The sequence below is a fragment of the Lepisma saccharinum genome, chromosome 2 (genome assembly GCF_977018435.1).
Source record: "Lepisma saccharinum chromosome 2, izLepSacc3.1, whole genome shotgun sequence".
NCBI lineage: Eukaryota > Metazoa > Arthropoda > Insecta > Zygentoma > Lepismatidae > Lepisma > Lepisma saccharinum.
Genome location: NC_139230.1, coordinates 66180882 through 66195128, shown reverse-complemented (window position 1 = coordinate 66195128; position 14247 = coordinate 66180882). Strand labels below are relative to the sequence as shown.

At 35.7% G+C, this 14247-nt stretch overlaps 1 protein-coding gene across 3 annotated transcripts in view; it reads right to left on the bottom strand.

Moving 5' to 3' along the window:
* The window catches only part of Gfrl (Glial cell line-derived neurotrophic family receptor-like), an 861280-nt gene extending 850511 nt beyond the window's left edge, over positions 1-10769 (bottom strand). For all 3 annotated transcript variants that reach the window (XM_083117425.1, XM_083117426.1, XM_083117427.1), the window contains exon 1: positions 9885-10769. In XM_083117425.1, the coding sequence (XP_082973551.1) occupies positions 9885-10062 (178 nt within the window). In that variant the 5' untranslated portion in view covers positions 10063-10769. The remainder of the gene's footprint in view (positions 1-9884) is intronic.
* Between the last annotated feature and the right edge of the window lie 3478 nt (positions 10770-14247).

The window sequence follows — 14247 nt, the reverse complement described above, 5'->3', positions numbered from 1 at the left end:
CACTTTTCGCCGTAGAGTTAAGCAACACATAACGCATTGTAGAGAAGCGAGTATTGCAGGATATAAGTGTCCAATTTTTATTGCCTGTGACTGAACATACTCAAATTTCTGTTCAATGTGCGAATATTGCAAGATCTGGGTAAAGCAAATCGATGTATCTCTCTCCGTCTTTCTGCTTGTACTCACGCACTACGTACTTACTAGAAGCAAATTTGGCAAAGTTTGTTACTTAAATCAAATTTATGCTCAGACAAGCTTATTGGGATTAACTCTACAGTTTAATCATCAACTAGATACATACAACTAGAGACCATTGTTTACAAGGCAAAAGAGTGTTAATCTTTGTGCTGCTGGTGATGCGGTTTTTCGGAAGCTAATCGTTTTTCAAACACGAAGAAAGAAATTAAACCATTCACACTTAAGTACGCGACTTCGGTGTGAATGTTTACACTTGTGTCTATGTTGATGGTCTATTCCATTTAATCATCATTAAACTTCAGCGAGTCAAATAACCAGAATACGACTAGGAGAAATAAGTCGAAAGCACGACAGAACGCTGAGGCTAAGTTGCTTGTAAGGAAATTATCAGAAGTGGAGGCCCCCCTTCATGGGTCTACGAAACTGCCACATGACAGCCTGAATCCTTTCTCTTATCGATCAGCAACACAGTACACGAGGACTCTCGCTGCTTAGTCGGCAAACAACCGACCATACCTCCGTTGCATGCCACCTCGGGCCACTATGCATGATGCACGGACCGCCCAGAACTCAGCCATGAAAGTAGAACACGAGTTCGTCTAAAAATAACATGAAAAGGGGAGAAAAATAAAAGCAGCATGCATTTGCGTAAGTAGTGACAAAGAACTACCGGAGCCTTACAGAAGGAATTCATGACGGAATTTCTCACGAGGAACACAGTTTCTGTTTGCGAAAAAAATACCTCCTGAACACAATGTGGAGGCTATATTTTTATACATATATATTAATATATATATGTGTGTGTGTGTGTGCTTTCCTTATTTACGTATATACACATATGTCAGCACATGTTGGGTTGGTATTTGGGTCATGATAACTGTGGGAAGGCGCAAAAGAATTTTCCCCCTCCTAGTCTAAAACTCTTCTTCTCTTGCCCTCCTCAAGGGTGAAAATTTCATTCCAGCTTGCATTAATTCTCTTTGCACGTCACCGAAACTATGCACTGCGTTTTTATTTGTTGTCACACGGAACATTGTACCGATAAAGAACATACGCAAAGGAAGATTAATTTATGACAAGAAGGCAGTCAGTCTTGCTCTATTTTACCGTTGCTAATTATTGTATTTCGATAAAAATTTGGAAATTTGATATACGAATCGCTATTCCCATATTATTTCTTTGATGCTCTGTCATTGAGTTTCTTAAATACTTTTAAGATTCTAATTATAGTAAGCATTTGATGTTGTCAAGTTTAAGTTTTCAGCTGACACCCAGTTTTGCTTTCAATTGGAAAACTTAACCCTTTAATTTTTGTTTTCAATTATTCTTTATGTCATGCTTACACTGTTTAAAGTTCTAGTGAACCAAGATTTATAAATTAATTGAGAATTTATATTAAAATTTCTTCCAAAGTAGGAAAGTATGAGAGCCTAGAATCCAAGAAAGGTTTGAGACATGTGTGTGTGTGTGTGTGTGTGTGTGTGTGTGTGTCACAATCCAAGCTGAGTTATGCAAATCAAAAATGTGTGATTGTAAATATACGGACAAATGAAACCTAACTGAAAGAAAATGTCATGGAGATCATTAAGATATTTGTTTGATACTATAGTACACAGGTTATTACTTGTTACATAGTAGGCTACTAAAACGCATATGATATGTTCATTCGCTCACTAGATCCATCTTGTGTTATCGTGCCAAATAATTCATGTTATTCGCTAATTTGCACTGACTCTTGTAGAGTAAAACTATGTCAATCGGTTATTGCATGCAACGGGAAACGTTCTGAAAATATTCGAGATTCCCTGTGAACGGCGTGTGCGAACCAACGACATCAGCCATTCTAAATTAAATGTCTCACAATACTACATTGCTTTTATAAACATAGAATAGAATAACAACCAAATGTGTATGCGGAACACTTTCCTATTTTCTACTAGCGCTGCAGTAATTAAGAATCAATCTAAATTTACACCAAGAAACGAAATTTACAGAGTATATGAAATGTGTACATAAATAGTAAACATTAACTATAAAATTTCCAATTAGGATGTGCAAATACAAGGAGGGTTGTGGATGATTATTGTAAGGTTACAGTTTCAAACAAGATAAAACAATCAATACTTGAATAATGACTTTTAAAATACAAATTTGGTACTCTACACATAACACCAAACTATATTTTATGTAAGTACAAATTCTACTAGTTTTCTATATGTGAAAATCGCTATTTTATGGAAACCATGGTTTTTGGGGTAACAGATACAGCGATTATTTTGAAAGAGACTATGTCCCCAACCTGGATGTATGTTGTCATCGATTTTGTAATACAACAAATAATATTATTGTTAACATTTTATACGAAAAATTTTCCAGTAAAATATATTGTCAAACATAGTACAAATGTGGAATAAAATGTACAGTCCCGGACACTTAGGGTTGTAACTATCCCATTTAAATTCAATAAGATTGTTACAACCCAGAAGTGTAGGTGACTATACTAGGAGTATTTACTGGATTATGCTCGCAGCAACACATAAGTCTTGTGTTATGTTTGGTTGTTCCAACACACATGATCAGATTATTAGTGGAAATAACCAATTGCATTGCTAATAAAAAAAAAGGTTCTAACGTTGTGAAATGTGTAGTTTTTAGACACAAAAATTCTACTGATGCATTCATATAGTAACACAAAGTGTCAGCTGACGCTAAGCTTTTCTTAAAAAATCACTGCTGTAATGGAATATTTCACACATGTAAAGTGTTTCTTTACAAAACAGAAATATATATTTATGTAGTTGGGAAGCACAGTAAATGTATTAGCTCTCATGATAAAAGTTGATAGAATATACAGAAAACGTGATATCCATAATATATAAAGGCCTAATCCCATCACTCACTCAATGACATAAATGTTTGACCACGAAGGAAGTCCAGGAGACAAACAATACTCCATTACGACACCTCATGAAATTGTCTCAAAACAACGAGAAAATTAAAAAATCACTCACTTACCACTTTTTAAGGGTCAAAATGCCGTTTTGACGTCCCTAGTACATCCTTTTCCAGGGACGAAATCCGACATGTTTTTTTCTCATACCTTATTAACAATAACGCAGATGAATGAATTCCAAGTTAGAAAATTTGCATCAAACAAGAGTGCCATAAGAAGATTCCGTCCAGAGATTACTTAAACAGTTATATACAACTTAGTACTCAATAGGAAAATAGCTACGTCACGGCTGTTTTAATGACATTTTTAGAGATGTAACACTGAGATGTGTTTGTGTTTCTTTTTTGACCATGGAAACGGACGTTGCTAGGGAATCTACATAAATGTTATTTTCACCCCGAAAACTACAGTTAATGAGTGATACCTGAATTTTCATATTTCAAAATATGAGCTCTAGAATTTATTATAGAGTCAAGATAGGAATATGCGGGGAATGAAGGAAAATAATAATTTTTCAATTATATTAAAAATGTATAAATTAAAAAAGAAGTAAATATTTATTTTCCAATTTGGTGTCGATATTGAAGTCGTTTACATAAAACATCTAACTAACTATTTTGAAACTGAGTTACGGAGTTACCCAGTTCATTATGAAAATATATAAAAATATTTTGAGTATTTGTACAATATTAGAGTACGTACACACATAAAGTTACGTTCTAAACTTTTCAAATAAGCGAACGTACTCACTTGTTTCCCTTCCTCCAATACTACATGCTGACATTTTCAAAACTATTAAGAGCATTGAGAAACCACATCTTTAACATGAGAGCGCACAAAACTTGGCCGAAGGTCACGTCGGCGAGCGTACGAAAGTGCGCGAGTAAAAATGTACTATAGCTGTAAAATGTAAATAGGTGACCAATAGTATTTTATTAGTGTCTTCCATTGTAAAATGGTATTAATATTTCAGAAGAAGAAACTAGTATGCTTATTAGGATAACATAAAATAAGCTCTCTTAATTGGCAAAATCTAAATTTAAGATAAAACCAACTTTAAAGTAGGAATATTTGAGAATAGCATAAATGCATCAAGACCCAGTGTCTGAAAATCTGAATGCTAACCCAGTTAATCTTCCAAGTCACACTGAACACTCACGAGGCTGCAGAAAATAGTTAATTGAAAATTAACTTTCTACAAAAATCTGTAATAAATTCGATCGTTTATTCGATTATTTAACCGATAACTTCTGTAAAGTATACAAATCGACACGTACTCTGAACACTCAAGACAACCGCCAAGTATGGTAATTACAAATTGCTGTTACATCGTATAAAAAGAGAAATGGAAATATACATGATGTTCAAGATTATCTGAGTATCAATCATCATTACCCGGTCACTTTCCACTTCTCAGTGTGGTTTGTGATGCCAAAGTTAAATAATACGGGTGTACTTTTTTCAACAACTACTTCAAATTTGCTGTCGAATATTCATAATACGGCTAAAAGCAAATTAAGAATTACTTGAGGTAAATTTCCTCGATCGCCGTGGTTTTATGCGAGTTTAATAACCGCACATATTAAAGTATTTTTTGTGTTATACGTATAATTAGACACAATTTATTAAAATGTAAAAGGACCATTCTATTGTGCGTCGCTTGCATCAAAACTTTTAGCTGGACATAATTTTTTATCTTAAATCATAACCTTCTTGAATTCAATGAATAAAATTAATTACGAAAGCAAATATCTTAGAAATGTGTCAACAGATATCATATACTAAAAGGGCCTCCCCGATAGCGCAGTGATAACGTTGTTGCCTTGTAATCAAGGGGTCCGATACCTGGTGGAGCCACATAGTGGATCGGAGCCCACTTTAAACTGTAGGTACAGTCCCGATTAGCCTCTCTCTACATAAAGTGGACTTAAAACACCAAATGAACCAACCAACGAACCAATCAAATACCAAAAAATAAATATTGTCATTGAATCGTCGAAATTAGTTGAAATGTTAGGATTTTGAAGTTATTAGTATTTCATATTCGTTTCAAAGCAGTGTATGCACCTAAAATTCACATTTGAAAATTAACGTTTGCGAGTCACAGTAAAAATGGCACAAAACGTTAATACATGATAAAGTTAACATTAAAATTAGGAGGAGCATTACTAAATTGTAACAAAAACTCATAACAGAAAAATAGAAACCAACAAAATTAAAATTAGTGCACACGTTTAAGTTGAACGTAACATAACATCATAATTCACGCGTACAATAAGCATACTGTAGCGCAATCTATATGGTAGAAGTCCAAGAAAGATGAACATAGAAATATTATAACACAGAAAAACAATTTTAATGTATTGAGAATTTAACAAGTAGATCTGAGTTTTAGTATTCGATGTAAAATTATTAATCTGCTTGGATTTATTGGGATTAGCTAAATCAAACAAGAGTGTATAGTTGGCTCTTACAATTCTCTCAACTCATACACATACTGTAATTTTCAAATTCCGTCGCCTAAGATACTACATGTATTGGAGTGTTACAAAATTCAATTACTTTCATATATGCTAAAAGATCGACAAACCAGTACTTTCGACCACAGCGGAAATTTTATGATATTTCAGATTGTGTAAACTCACAAAGACATTGATACAAAGTTGAAAAAAGACACACACACACACAATTAAACACAATATATTATCGTGTTAATACGATTCCGCGGAATGCACAAACCCAAGGTTATCTTCCGCTATTATGTCATCGCACTGAATTATATAAGAAATATATTTGCAATGACTCTACATGATTTTTACGTGTGTTCAGGAGAAATTCCATTTAAAAGTTTGTTATGTATTGGAACCTATATGAAAAATATAGCATCATCTTCAAATATAACAAAAATGGAAAAAAAATACGTATATATGAAATTTTCGGGAATATTAGTAATAAGTTCTGTTAGTAGGTACCAAAGAGTGATCAAGTAATTATCGTTTCATTTCTCCACCACTTAAGTATATCAATGAGCCTCAGTACTTTTGCTGATTTACGAGAAACTGTAACATTGAAGCGAAATGTTGATAACTTTTAAAATTATATTAATATAGGACGCAATACTGTAGAAATTATTGTATTTATTAAACTTAGCAATTATATTTTATCATATTTCAATGTAGTCTAAATTCAAACTGTTGCTTGTTTGACCGTATCGAAAGTATTGAATAATCAAGTTAAATTTTATAAATTTTCACGAACTATGATGGAACTGTTTCTTTAGTAAATTTGATTGCGTTTTGTTATATTAACTAAAATATTTTAATTTTGGAAATTTCATCTTATCTGATTTTCCACCTCTTCTTCAATTCTTTCAAATAAATTATTTTGATGACTTTTTAATGTGATTTCGTATACGTGAATGATATTCAAAGAAAATGCTGAAATGAAAATGTTATTTTGAAGAATTAGTTTTCTTGTTTCGTAAACAGTATATAGATTTGGTTAACTACATAATTTACTGACAGAGTGTCAATGCTCTCGCTTCACTGTGAGAAATTCACTATTTTCGCAGTGTTAATTGAACGAAAAGTAGTTCTTTTCCATGTTGAAATCACTAGCAGTTATTTTACTGTAATTTTCAAAGCAAATTATAATTTTAAATTTGGTATTGAAAGGGAATTTTTCCATACAAATAATGCAATGCGTGAAACTAATTCCGTTTGATAAAAGCAACTGAAAAACTATCACTTTTGATCCCACTTGACACTAGAACTTAAAGGGAGAAAAGTTGACAACGATGAACACCGTAAATGTTATTATGTATAGTTAGAAAGTCATTGCTATACCATAAACTATTTATCTATGGCAAAGAAAGTTATGTAGCATCAACGTACTTGCATCCTGGTTTCAATTGTTGCTGTTGGGCAAAGTAGCAGTTAAGTAACCTAAAAGTATGGATGAAAAACTGGTATTTAATCAAAGAAAACAAAAATAAGTTTCATGTCGTTTAATTCCTTATTTTTAAACATCACACCAATATTAATGTAATGTTAATGTATTTAACGTTTCTCATATTATTACAGAAAAATACTTTGAGCTAGGGCTGTGAGAGGAAAAACCTAATTACCATACGTGTAATGGAGTAATAGTTTGGATAACCTTAGAGGCGAATTCCAGGAGTAACGAGGAAACCGCAGGTACTTTAATAGTTTGATAAAAATTTTCAAACTATTTCCACAGAAAATATAGAGTGATTTGTGCGTTAGCGTGGAAATTTACTTCCCATTTCTTTCTGTTATTAGGTGGTTTAATTATTAATAATATAATTTATTGCAGTGAATTTTGTAAAATGTTACAAATATTCGTGGGTTATTTAACTGGAAAGGAAATAAACGGCCGAACATCGATAAATAATGAATTGTACGACGGAAGGTGCACATGTGCTTATGTGTATGATTATGTATGAGCAAAGCAATAGAAAGAAAACAATGGAACGGACTCTGCCGTAGTTACATTAAGCGTGAGAAAGTACGCAATATACTTGTATTTTCCTACAACGAAAGGATACGAACTCACCGTACAAAAAGATTTAACTTCTCGCACCCTAAGCTTGGAATTGACGTTACTGATCAAAATTAGAATTAAGTAAAATACAACCAATATTTTGTCCACGCAGTGTTAGAAACTTTGGATGTAACGCCTATTAAGTTCGGATATCTAACTTGCGCCTCAAGCCACGCGTTTTTCTCTAATATTGCCAGCAGTGCATAAAAATACTTCGGGATACGACGCTATCTTGGTGTTTGATTTTACCATTATGTAGTATTTTCAACCGATTGATAGGAACTGCAGATTCTCTACCCATCTTTCTAACTCCTTTGGTGTATGGGAAATTCCCTCTTATACGCAACCTCCCAATAGCCGCAGAGGCGCATTCCAGGAGTAACAAGGAAACCGCAGCCACTGCCGGGCTCTTCTAAGTTGACCGCCGTCGGGTGCCGCCGGAAAATAGAGCTGAAAATCACATGGTAACTAGCCAACAGGAAACAGTTACACTGTTCGGCAGCCAATAAATTAGGTCCCTGCAAATTGAAGCCTCGCACAAGAATACATAATTGCCTTCGACCAGAACGGAGAGACCGTTCCTTGACAAGGGGAATTTAAGGAACCTTTTGCTCTTGGTAAAACTTGAGCAGTGAAACTATCATAAGGCGAGTAATATGGATAACCATCTAGCGTGTTTCTTAAAATAATAAAACAAATGGGGACATCGTTGCTGTAGTTAACAAAATTAACTTTTACGCTTAGTATTATACCTTAACATGAATGCGATAATGACTAAAGTTTGTTCGAATCTGAGTTATAGTTTGAATGTGCGTCCTACAGTTTTAGAAAAATAGAAAATAAAGTTCACCACACTGTAGAGAGAGAGACCAGGAATTACAGAATTGTAGCCTAAGAACCAACTGAAATGTTTCCTCAATAAACGTATGCTAGTTTACTTATAAGCCTATCATCCCACCCATAATAAATAATGATTTTTGTTCAGTACATACCGAAACATTCACTGTTTCTCTTTCCCGTAAACATTTATTGTTCCTAATAATAAGGATTTTGTAATAAGGAATAATGCTGGATCAGATCGTGTTGTACAGAATGCTTCAAATCGTTTTGGATTTGTAAGGGCAGTTTCACGAAAATACTTCAACATTAAATATTTGTACTTAATTTAGTCATAATGATGGCATTGTTATTATCCATATTATTATTCTTTCTATGTCAACCTGTTTTCAACTTTCAAGCACGAAAGCAACGAATAATCGTCTTACATTCTTCAATTTTTGCTTATCGACAAACCATTATCATTTCGTGTAACAACGTTACGTTTGTAGCGTTAAAGCAGGTTCATCCTACAGCTTATGCAACCAGTTTGAAAGTTACGGTAGTTTGGTTTCATATACACCAGGATAAAAGGGAAGGGAAGTTTATAAGTTTGGTAGAAAGGAGACAAAATGAAGGAGGTAGTAAATGTAACATCGATATAGTCATATAGTAAACATCCTTATAGTTGACCTTCATGATCTTGCGGTTAGCTGCGCAATTAGAAGTTTGACATTCTAATCACGAGATTTTTTCAGTGACTTGGTTTTCTTTCATGTATCTGATCAATTATGATCTGTAAGTAATATTCAACCAAACTCACCAAGTTTACATTATTTTAGACAATTGTGAAGCTGTGTTGAAATTACTGAAATAACTGAATACATTACTGAATAGAATAATCGGGAATCAAACCTAGAACTCTTTAATTACATTATTATTGTCTTTAGTGTTTTTTTCATCCTAAGCGTCACGACGAATTTGGTGGAACAACTAAGGACGCAATTAATCAAATAATTAAGGAAACGTAAACATGCAAGCATACATTTCCCTCAAACAGAATTTCTAGAATTTAAGCAGATACACATTTTAGGTACTTCTGTGTACACTCACGTGTTGGTGAAGGTGTGCATGTGTGCATGTGGGGGAAAGCTATTACGGAATATAAAAGTCACGTATATTTAGAAATTAAATAAGTAATTATCTGCAACAATATTAAATATGGATATGTAGAATATGGAAATTAAGTGAAGGTAGAATGAGGAATACAAACACGTGCTACAATGCAACGAAACGCAACTTCCGTTGCTTTCGCTCTAAAGTAATACTATTCAAGCAAAACATTTGAACTTACCTGAATGGCCAGTTGGCGTGGCAGCGGATGGGTAAGGAGTGGTGGAGGACGGGGGCGGGGGTAGCGGGTAAGGATCGCAACATTCCCGTTCCGGATACTCGCTGGCTGAGACCCCCGCCACCAGACCAAAGACAACCACCACGAGCTTACACAGCCCGCCTCCAAGTCGACGCTTCATTAGAGCGCCACATGGGAAGCGCAGTACACCATAAGTTTAGCACAAATTACGAACATCCACTCGCACAATCACAAAAGTGTAAGCTTAAAAACTTTTCATGTCGGGCAACTCGTTCGCGAAACCGTCACTGAGCGCAAAGTTACATTCTCTTCCTTCCTTAGATTTGAGAAGACAACAATGTAAAAAAAAAAAACAAGGTTTCTTTCGCTTCGTAACTTCTTTCCTTGATGTCTCTGCCGATTGCAAAGTGCGTTATCAAAGTTTGGGAAGTTTTTGACGTGTTTCTTAAGAGGCTTTGTGTCTGTCAAAGACGTGTCTCGTGAAAAGTTTTCTTTTTTTAAGTTACCTGAAAGCCATGGAACTGCTTCCCGCTCAGGTCTCAAATGAAGCAAGCATATTCACTATTTCACAACAATGATAGGATCGTTCACTTACTCGACACAAACAGCTAAGACTAGCTACATGCTTTCTTTTCAGTTTCCGCTTACTTTCGGCAAGTTTTCACAACACCAAGTCATGCGGTCAAATTAAGAAAAAAAGAGAACGTGATATCGTACAGCAGACAAGTCACTTCCCAAAAGAGACGCTCATGCGGTAGGCTGCGAACCAGAAATATATATCGTGAGAGTGCCCGCACGAGGCAAATATTTCTCTGACCAGAACTAGCTCTCTTCTGCTCCAGGTATGGGCTGGTACCTCGGCTTCGACTCACGTCAACACGCCAACTCCCGCCAACTCTGCTCAACTCCCGCTGCTCGGGATCTTTCGGTCTCGTTCGGTTAATTACGTCGCCGATCGACGTCTTTTCCGCGACTAGTAGTACGTTCGTCTCTTCTCGGTTCTTTCCGCTTTTGCTCGGTGCACTTCTGCATAGCCCTCTCTCGCTCTCTTGCCCTCTTTCTCTCTCTCGCCCCACCGGACTGGCAGACAAACTCCGTGCGTATCGAGACTGCGTGTCGATGTGCCAACCTCCCTTCCACTGCCGAGTTACGGTTCATTGTTAGGCGCTCTCTTTTCAACAAAGTAACCAATCTGTACTATAATTAACAACCATAATGGGATAATTTTACCCGAGTATTCATTACAAATTAACAAATCTTTTCGTTCCTAAAACACCAAGGAATTTCTGCGATAACGACCCTTTGCTGCTGACTATAGAAGACAGGGGTATTGTAATATTTGTAAAAGCGCCGTTGGAAGACAGAGTCTTGGGTTCCAATCTCGGGAGAGAGGAAGAGAGAAAGAGAGAGTATGACAAAAAATAATTGCCCTCCATCCCGGGAATCTCTGGAGCAAGTGAACGAAAATAAATCTCTGCGCGAGTAGTGACTACAGAAGTCGTGAAAGGGGAAGTGGGTGTATGAAGAGGAAAATGAATTCATCCTCAGCAGCAGCGCGTGCCACTCGCTTTCTTCCTTTCTCTACCGTTATGCGCGGCCTTGCTACACAGATTCCAGGGACTGAGTATACAGTACAAAGTATCACCGCTGACTACACAATACAAAGTTTTAAACCTCGTGACGTAATAGCGTAAAGGGCGAGGCATCCCGGTCGTGTGTTAGAATCCCGGACACTTCAAAAGGATGTTTCAATGTGTTCATTCTTCGATATGTTTCATTAGTCCATACATCAAGGTCCGTCTTAGGCAGTGATTAACCTGGGTTTATAATTACGTAAAAATAATTAAAATTCAAATATTGATAAAATTTCTCATGGGACATGAAAATCTTTGAATCCTACGGTTAAAATGACGTTAACAAATTCAGTAACATATACAGGGTTGAGCACGAGAAACTGGCTTGCATCGTCTTGTCAGACATTCTCAAAATATTATTTATTTTACATTCGGTTATTCCACTCCTCTCGCCATCTGGCCAAGTCACGTCACCTCTCCCACCATATTTTGTTTTTGAATCACATTAATTTAGGAGACAGTTTCGTTTTAGACCAAGTGACATTAGGCCAAACCCTGTATGAATACAATTTCGAATATTGTGGCTGTGATCTCTACATTCCCTTTCTTGCCTCATAAAAATATATTATGTATACAAAGAGAACATGTATTAACACCTACATCTAAAGTTCTTTTCTCCGTTAAGCACTTTCGAAAATAAAGAAAATAAGAAATGCATCATATTATTGCAATTTTTATTTTAATGCACAACCCATGTGAAGAATACCACACCAATTAACACATTCATAATGCACGAGAACAATTATCAAGTTGTACATTTTACTTGCAGCGGGTATTCTAAGGAGCAACAAAACTTGCATAGTCAACTATTAATTCTCGCCACTAAAGTTTCCGGGTTCAAATCCCAACCTGGATATAGGTGATCTTCGTGATTGTCCCTCATCAATCGCATCTAATAATCACTCATCTCCATCGTCGTGATTAGTCAAAAGTAGCCGAAAGTGACAAAGAATAAAAATAAAAATGTAAATTAACAACTAATCCCTACAAGAGAAATAATAACAGTCCAAAACGAGCGACTACAAACCCACCCATCAAATTATATGTGTATGATTTGAATGTAGATAATTATCTATCTACCTATTGTATGTAGATTATAATCAGCCGCCTCGGTGGCCGAGAGCATTTAGATGTCAGCTGACAATCTTGCCATACATGATTTCAGTTTCGAGTCTGCCCTCAACACGAATGTTGCTCTATGAATGTTTATTTATCAATTTCAATTCATTTCCGATCCTCACCGTATCGGTTAGCCAAGTACAAAAAAGTGCAGAAAAAAACAGTAAAAGATGCAAACTATAGGCAATATAATTCGTGGAAATTGAAATTAACCTAATGTTACATGAAAATTTCCAAAATTTTCAGCATTATGTGTGTTCGTTTTACCTGGAGTGGCTTCAATTTATTATTTCAAAGTGAGAAAAAATAGTAACACGTGAAAGTAAAATTCTATGGTGAAGTATTATTTTCCTTTCAAGGACAGCGAGAAAGAATCAAGAGCCCCCGACCCCCTGGAAAGTTGAAGCGTTATCAACCACGTGCATTTTTTAGTAATGTTGAGTAGTAATACACAATAGTTTACGAAAGTTATGTATGGTGTATTCCTTCATGTTTAACGTCACTTTTCTTCCCTTTTGGCTAATAGTAAAGACAAGAATGAATGAGGATTAGATACAATTGATGAAGGAACACAGAGAAACATGCATAAATCAGGACATAACTCAAACCTGAATCCTTCTGTAGTGAAAGCGTAATTCGGTCACTGAACGCTCTCGGCCACCGAGTGGCAACAAAATGTTGTGGTTAGTTACCTGGATTGTGGATTAGGATGCGATCGAAGCAATGTTGAAGCATTCACCGACTTGGAACTTGTGGTAAATTATAAAATTGTGTATTTTTCGTGTTTTATGGCGTCTTTCTTCTCCATTGTGTTTATCGAATCGTTGAAGATGAATAATCAGATGAAATTGGTGAACACATATGGATGTAAATTTCCATTTCAGGACTCTAACTCAGAACTATTCACCTGATTGTTGCGATTAGCTTAAAGGGACAGAAGAGAGACATATAATGCAAAACATACAAAAGCGATGTGACTTTTGATAGTAGATACAAATTAATTGCAAAGAAGTAACACTAAATGGAGACTGCCATAACTTTAATGATAACCATGAATTGCAGAAAGCATCCGCTGGTGCACGAGAACTTCTCCTCCACGGAGTACCTACAAGCGGACTACAAAATCGTGTTCGTATCTCATTTGCTTGCTCTTTAACTGGAGTCTTTCGAGCGAAAACAAGCTCAGGAGTTTTGCATGAGAAGTCGTTGTTCAATATGAGTCTTTAAGCCCCACCCTAATTCTTAAGCACGGAACTGCAGAGTTCCCCCCCTTGGCCTCTTCCACTATCTCCATTAACTGCTTTCACTTGTTTCCAACCTAACCGTGCCCCTCCTACGTGGAACGAGCCATGTCCAGAAAGAAGGCAAAGATAGGGCCAACGGCTATTTCCGTGCCTTGCGTTTTTAGCTGCTTTTAATTTTACTCTTCTCTTCGAGGAATTTGGCAGGAGACTGGTATTAATAAAAGTTTATAACTTTGACTATATTTAGCCTCAATAATGTTGTAAACAGCTTAGAAAGTATAATAGAAAACAATATCGTCTTCTTTCCACTTTTGTTTATTTTTAGTGAACTTAGTGCACAATAGGCAA